The sequence below is a fragment of the Anas acuta genome, chromosome 9 (genome assembly GCF_963932015.1).
Source record: "Anas acuta chromosome 9, bAnaAcu1.1, whole genome shotgun sequence".
Classification (NCBI taxonomy): Eukaryota; Metazoa; Chordata; class Aves; order Anseriformes; family Anatidae; genus Anas; species Anas acuta.
Genome location: NC_088987.1, coordinates 21,757,885 through 21,765,396, shown reverse-complemented (window position 1 = coordinate 21,765,396; position 7,512 = coordinate 21,757,885). Strand labels below are relative to the sequence as shown.

At 52.9% G+C, this 7,512-nt stretch overlaps 1 protein-coding gene across 2 annotated transcripts; it reads left to right on the top strand.

The window, feature by feature from the left end:
- Positions 1-250: 250 nt before the first annotated feature.
- On the top strand, positions 251-7,100 carry FAM124B (family with sequence similarity 124 member B). Of its 2 annotated transcripts, none has more exons than XM_068691423.1 (3): positions 251-403; positions 3,491-4,231; positions 5,217-7,100. In XM_068691423.1, exons 2-3 carry the CDS (start codon positions 3,503-3,505, stop codon positions 5,823-5,825), a joined length of 1,338 nt encoding a protein of 445 aa, XP_068547524.1. In that variant the 5' UTR covers positions 251-403; positions 3,491-3,502; the 3' UTR covers positions 5,826-7,100. The 2 variants fall into 2 exon arrangements, with proteins under 2 accessions (XP_068547524.1, XP_068547523.1); XM_068691422.1 differs by lacking the exon at positions 251-403 and adding an exon at positions 2,918-3,070.
- The last annotated feature ends 412 nt before the right edge of the window (positions 7,101-7,512 follow it).

Genomic DNA, 7,512 nt, shown 5'->3' with positions numbered 1-7,512 from the left:
TCCGCGCGTCGCCTGGAGCAGCGTTTCCTAAGGCAGCGTCCAGTGGCTGTGTCCTGTCGACGGGAGGAGCTGCAGCCCTGCCGGCCTCCCCTTCCCTCTCCTCCTCATGGCTCCATTTTCTCTTGTTTTCTTTTCTTTCTCTGCTTGGATCCTGACTTGCTGTGTGTGGTGAGCTCTCAGTTTTGTCTCATTGCTGACAGACCCTTGCTGGATTCCTCTCTTAAAGCCTGTTAAGAAGAAGGAACAAGAACTATTTGGGAGAGAAGTCTGCCTTCCTAAGTGCAGTAGGTTAGATTATGATTTTCTCTTCTGGCCATTGGGTTTTTGCTCAGAAGCTGTGATGAACTGGAGGCACAAAGTTTGGAGCAAGAGGCAGACTCTTTAAAAAGCTTCCTGTATTCAAGTAAGACCTTAATTCTGCTTTTTGGCTCAGTAGTGTGTGTGCTGCAGATAACTGTTGCCTAGCAGGTGAATTAATATTTTTGTCCATGTAGGAAGAGCTTGAGATTGGCATTTAAAAAAAAAATCTTTTAAAAGCAAGGAAGCCCCAGACATTGCATGGATTTAATGAGGCCTGCTCTTGAGGTGCTGAGGTAACAGAGTCACTCTCCTGAAAGTTAATTATGTGCTAGTGTACGAAGCCTAAGCCCTCACCAAGTTGCTTCATTATGGAAGTTACTATGGATTTAGGATTAAATCCTGTGATGCATCATCAGTCCTGCGGGCGTCAGCTGGAGTGAAGGGCTCAGCACCTCAGAGGACTGGCAGCATTGCAGGAGCTCGTTAGGAAAAGGAATTATTAATTATTCTGCACTGCCTTTCCACTGTAGGATTTGAAACATATAGCAGGTAGTGCTCTGAGCCCTCACCCAACAAAGTACCTGCTGGCTGTTTACATCTGGAGTTTATTTTATGGGGAGTTTACTAGTGAATATTTTGATGGTTGGTAAAGTATGTGTTTCATCTGCTCTGACACAAAACGAGACTCTGATGTATTTTGTGAGCGCAGACTGATTTTTTTTGCATAGGATTGAACTATTATTTTTCTAATCTCTTAAAGAAATCTTTCTTGGCATGTTTGGTAGGTCACTATGAATAATGTGCTTTTCCGTTTGGCAGCCGGGCTGGAAAGCAGGGGGAAGGGGAAGCCGAGAGGAAGGCAAGAACTAATCAGTCAGGGATCGGAGTGAAACCAACACTTTCATTTTCTTACAGAATCCATAGAAATTGGTTACAGTCATACATTCAAATCCAAGGACTTCTGCTGCTCTAAGAAAAGTGATGGATGCAGAGGTCAAAACTCTCGAGACCGAAGCAATGAGGGAGGTGGTGGGAACGGCATCTGGCTTCTCTCCGGTGCGGGGGAAGTCCCCTGGAGAGACATTAAGGGCATGAGAATACCCCTGTGAGGTTGGAGGGCCTGGGTCTGAGCCCTTCTGCGTGGACATTTGGGTGGCACAGCAAAGTGGACGAGGAGCAGAGCCCTCCTCCACCGCACGGTGCATGGCCCAGGTGGTGGGACCCCATGGAGGGGCTGGGGCAGAGGCTGGCATTCAGTTCGCCTTGTGGTCCTCGTGGTGGGTGTCCCGGCCTGGAGCTGCTGGTCTGAGAGCTTCCAGGTCCAAGCACGAGGCCTGGCGGTCGTCCTGCAGGCAGGTCCATCCCTGCAGCTCAGGGTGAGACGGCTTCCCTGGCCTGCGCCAGCACCTGCAGCATCACTGCTCAGTGCTTGGCTCCTTCCTCACGTAGCTTGGTTTGTTGGCTGAAGTAAAACCCAGTGACATGTGAAATGGATGGCAGCTGCTTCAGGTCCCTGCTCTGAAAGGAGAGATGCCGCTGACCTTCCGCACCCTCTGTTGATGCCACCCGCCCGTCTGGGCACCGATTTGTTTGGGACGAGCAGGAGCCCTGTTAGCTGCCTCATGCGCTTCCCTTCCCGACTCACAGCACGTCCTGCGGGGACTCTCCTCCAGGCCAGGCACAGTGCTCATGTTTCTGGCTGCAATAAGAGTCCTGACAAACTCTGTCAGCCTCGGTGTTTTCCTGTACAGGCAAAATTCCCATTTTTCTCACACTCAGGAAGGCCGATGACTGCCTGCCCCTTTGTACTCTTCCCTGCAGCAAAGAGCTGATGAATCATTTCCTTTTTTTTTTTTTTTTTGTAGCTCAGTAATATTTTGTGTTGTTTGGAGCTCGTACGGTGTTCTGATGGTTTAATGCTCACAGTCTTCACTCTTCCTGCAATTGTCCGACAGTTGGATGTTTTGTCTGCATCCCAACAAGTCGCTACTCGCTTGGAAGCGTTGTGTGTAGCTTTGTCTCTATCAGTGCAAATTAACATTTTCTTCATTTTCTAGTCTTATTGCACGTTGGTCTCAGTGCAGCTTTAAATCATGACTGGTTTTCTGTCAGTGAGAGTGATCTTTTAAATAAAAGAAAGCAAAGGCACGGATTGTTGTACCTCTAGACCCTGGAGATTTTGTTCAGTTGAATATAAAGCTAAGGTTATATTAAAAAAATAAATAAAATAGTCCTAACTGAGGGTTTTGAATGCATGGCCTTCACTAACAGTGGGCTTTCTGCTCGGTGAGTTAGCTTTGTGTGCGCGGATGTTTGAGAGGAAAGCTGGGGTATTGGCTGTGATGTGCTCCGTTAGATGGGACTGGGCATGTCCTTGGTGTCCCCAGCCTTGATTTAAAGCCTGCTGTGCTGTGGGCACTGCTCGCCGGGAAATGGGGGTGCCCTGATTTGTGCACCCTCCTGCCGGGCTGCAAAGCGAGGAGGCAGCAGGAGGGGGTGATTTGTTGTCCAGGTGCTACCTGCCCCGGGAGGTGTGTAGCTCTGAGCCGTGGCTTCTCCCACAGCGCCTCTGCCCCGGGGCTGATTCCTATCTGCCCTTATTGTTATCTGTCCAGTTCACATGGCTTTTCCCTTTTGTTAGACTGCTTTCCTTCCTTGTTTGTAAAGAATAGCTTATCTGTGTGCCCCAGCAGGGTGTGACTCGGGGCGATCACACGCTTCCACATCCAGCTGAAGCACAGCCCGCTGACGGCGAGCCCACACGGCTGAGGTTTGGGGTTTCCAAACATCGTGGCTCTGGGACCTGGCGGTGCCCTGGGGGCAGGCGAGGGTGCCTGCTGTCAGCTGGGAGCGGGGGCACTCTCCTGCTTCAGCCTCCCTGTCCCCAGGGCACAGAGGCGTTTGTGGAGGTGGTTGTGTGAGTGCCGTGACCAGCCCTGGCTCAGACGTTTGAGCCTTCGTCTGGGCTCTGCTGTGACCTGAGTGCCTTGGAGCCAGCCCTGCCGTGCCTGGGCACAGCTACCTGCCTCGTGCACGTGTGTGCAGACCTGCTCACCTCACCGGGTTGTTGCAAGGCGTGCAAGTGACTGGGTTCTCCTTCGGTCTTGGAGCACGCTGTCCGTGTTACTGCCGCTCCGAACGTGGCAGGAGGAGTGAGCACCAATTTGTCTCTTTTTGTTCTGTTTTGTAGGGAAGCTTCGCCATGGGTGACCGAGGAGACTCTCTGATGACTGTGCACCTTCTGGCCAAGGCGGGATACTCCTCGTTTCTGCAGCAAACTCTGGATCGGCTCTTGGAGTGGATCTGCCCCGACATCCGACTGTTCTTTGTGTCCGAGCAGATTGCGCCACAGAAGTACTATGAGAGGTACCGCAAGAGGAGCTGCGGCTTTCCTGGAATATCCGTCCTCCTTTTTCTGCACGAGGACCTGGGAGAAGAGCGGATTTTCCAGGTCTATGACCTCCTCCAGCGCCCGCCCTGGCGCTACCAGTGTGCCCAGACTGCCCGGGGGCAGAGCCCTCCCCGTGCGCTGGCCGACCAGGACTTCTACGGCCTGGACGAGCAGATGCCCGTGTGGGGCATCAGGCGGGTGCACTGCGGCCCCGAAATCCTGCGTGTGACCCTCTACTGCAGTTTCGACAACTACGATGACGCCGTGGGGCTGTACGAGATGATCCTGCGGAAAGAAGCAGCTGTGCAGAAAAATAACTTCTGCCTCTTCGTGCTGTACGCGAGCGAAGCCGTCGCCGTGCAGCTCTGCCTGAAGCAGCTGCCCGCTGGGGTGGCTGCGGAGCCGAAGGAGTCGGTGGCTTTGCAGTTCAAGGTGCAAGAAATCGGGCAGCTGGTGCCTCTCCTGCCCCATCCCTGCATTCCTATCAGCAGCACCAGGTGGCAAACGCAGGACTACGAAGGAAATAAAATTCTGCTTCAGGTATGTGTGAGGCGTTTGGGGAGGAGAACTTTTTTTTCTTTCCTCCAGCAAAAAGCAGAACGTGTTCAAAATGGAAATTGAGATTTTGCTTGTTCCTGTTCGGTTCTGAATTTATGAATGCAGCAATTGGTACCTGCCAGTGCCATGATGCTGTTGATAAATGAGCACTCATCCTCAGAATATTTCTGTATTGTTAAACTAACATCAGGACTGCTTGCCTGAAATTGAAAGTATTAATACTTTTTTTTTGAGCTGTCAAGTTTAACTTTTTTACCTTCCTCGCCAGACTCAAATGACGGTAGCAGCCAGTTCTCTTTCCAGTAAGCTGCTACCTTATAACTGTGTTTGAGGGCAGCATTTCAGCATCATGCCATCCTAAGCCAGGTGTTCTGCAAGTACCGTGCTGATGCAACGTCACCCACAATTGGTTTTACGAGCTCTCAAGCAAATTGCAGTTGAGCGAAAGTGCTAAATAAAGAAAGAAATCTGAAATAAAGAAATCATAAGAAATCTTGTTCCCTTTCTGTTCCCATGTGCAGTCCGGTGGTTGTGTGAATGTGAGTAAAACCAGACAGCTTGCTGAGATGATCCTTACTAGGGACTGCACCTACGAGCAGGAGGGAGGGTGAGCTGTGTGCTTGTTTTCTATTGCAACAGCCCCTCCAGCCTCTAATTTTATATATGTATATTATTTTTGGGGGGGTTGTGATTTGGATATTTAAATAATCTGCCCATCCTATTTCCTTTATATGTTGGGCACTGTGCTGGTGCTGTTGCTGTGCCGCCTGTCAGAGTGGTGAGACCCCGGGGTTACAGTCAGCTCATATTTTGGGGGCTTGTACATGAGGCCGGGGCTGGTTTTCTCCGTGCACGTCAACCACGCCGTGTCTCATCTACCCACGCTGTGCCTCGTCTGCGATGTTTAACAAGGATGTTTAAACACTGTGATGTTTTAACAAGGTTCTCTCCAACTTCTCCTCAACAGGTTCGGGACAGCCCCAGGCAGAGCGAGACACGTGCTGGGCTCCCCAGCCAGCGCAGCGGTGCAGGCACAGAACGACCCCAGGGCTCGCTCCCAGCCCCTCTCCCCGTTGTGCGGGGCAGCCCCGAGCAGAGGGGCTGGAGGGCCCGAGCCTTGGGGCTGAAAACAAAATCCCAGCATGGCGCAGCCCCTGCTGTGGAGCAAGCAGGCAGCGACCTTCACCGGCATTGCTGCTCCTCCTGGAGCACCGCGGTGGCCCCACCAAGGTGGGATGTCCCCTCCCGGCATACACGGGTGAGCGGGGGGCTGCAGGAGAGCCGGGCCCCCCGGCTGCCCGTGGAGACCAACGTGGACACGGGGCTGGCTGTGGGGAGTCCTGCGGGCGGCCCCTGCCCCCTGCGCCGCTTCCCCAGGGACCTGCGCAGCCTCCTGCAGCCCCCAGAGCTGGATGCGGCCGGCGTCGCCCTGCCAGCCCCTGCCAGCACGTGGCCCTCGTCTTTGGCAGCCAAAAGGAAAGGAGCAGGGCAGAGGGCCTTGGGCTTCCGCTTGCAAACACCCAGAGTCAGCCCTGGAGTGAGGCCCGAGGAGGGAGAGGAGGAGTTCTTCATATGACTGGAGGCAAACGTCCCGGATGGGCGCGTTATTTCCAAACGGCGGTGATGTGCTTTCGGCTGGAAATGCAGAGAGCACGCCCTACGCGGTGTGCTGCTCCCTGCCGGACCCCCTGTGCCCAGCCCTTCCCTGCAGCTGTGAAATGTTTTGGCATCGGGCTCCCTGTGGCGGGCCCTTTCCACGGAGCAATGCCGAGAAGGCTGGGGGCAAAGCAGGAGGAAGAGCGCTGCGTCTGCAGGAGAGCTTGGTTCTTAAAAAGAGCAGATAAGAGTGGAGGATAATTGTGCCATGGACAAGAATAAGCCATGCAAATCCTAGATATGATCTAAAATGCTAATAAATAAGCAAGTAGCTGTGTTGAAAAATGTGCTGAGATGGGTTAGAAGTTGCAGCTCGGCCACGGGAGGCTGCAGGGTGCCCACAGCGTGTAGGGGCTCGTCACTGTGAGTAGTGGTGTGGTCAACAATAATCGTGCTGGTCTCCCTCTGCCTTCCTTTTCACATCCCCTGCTGTTGGTATTTAAAAGCTATCAGTGTTGTCGACTTTATGCACGATGTGAAACATAACTTTTTTCTTTTTTTCTGAAGAAAACATTTCAACAGCTACCTTTTCCCATGGTAGCACAGCACGCACAAAAAGCAAACATTTGCAGAGAAGACTTCGAGCTACGTCTCTGCTCCAGCAAGACTTTGTTGCCTATGTGCACGGCACTGAACAAAATAAACCCAGCAAGGGGCCAGGCTTTGTTAGACCAGCATGCAGTTATCTGCAGGGCGATGAAAATCCCAGCTGGGTCTTAAATGACAGAAGACAAGAAGCTGGAGGCTTGGAGGGAGCTGCTGAAAAGCAAAAAGGGCAGGAGAAAAGTTGTGCAGGAGCAAAGGATGCTGAAATAACCGCACTCTGCTGCCTGCGGGCTGTGTGGCTCCACGGGTGCAGGCAGCAGAGCCATGGTGGGTGCTGGTCCGGGCTGTGGGGTGACACGGGCACACTGGGGACGTGGTGCCCAAGGAGCACGGTGAGCGGTGCTCCCAGTGGTGGTTTCACACTGCGATGTGGTCTTCAGAGGGTGTGGTGAAGCCTGGCAAAGCCCTGAAGAGGGGCAGCTGCGCTGTTCTGGTTTTACCCACTGCAGATCTAGGTCTGCTGGCAGAGGCGGGTGATCATCTTCTGCTTGTTCTAACTGGACACTTGAAAAACAAAAAAAAACCAATGTTTTCCTATGGTCTGTAATGCTTTGGGCTTTTTATTAAAGCATAGCATGGTATTTTACAACAGTGGTGATGATTACTTGACCTTACCTCGCATGCTAGAAACTGGTCCAGGGCTTCCCAGCAGTGGGGAGGTTTGGTGAGCTGGGAGAGCAGCCGGGGGCTTGCTGCGGTGTGGGTGAGGGTGAGTGGGAGGGATGGGGAGCAGTGACAGGGACAGGTCCATACACACGGGTTACCATCCTGTTAGTGGGCATGGGGGCATGGCGATGAGCCCAGGAGTGGGATTCCCGGGATAAATGGCTTTCAGCGGATATTTCATGGCCAGGTTCTCTGCTCGGCGTACTGGTGGATCTGGTGTGGGCTTTGCTTCTCTTGGCTCAGGATAGAGAAACCTCCGCAGCTGTTTGGTGGAGAAAAAAACATCCCACGTAGCAGAAATCCCTGCGCTCGCTGCATTTGCAGCAGGGACATGA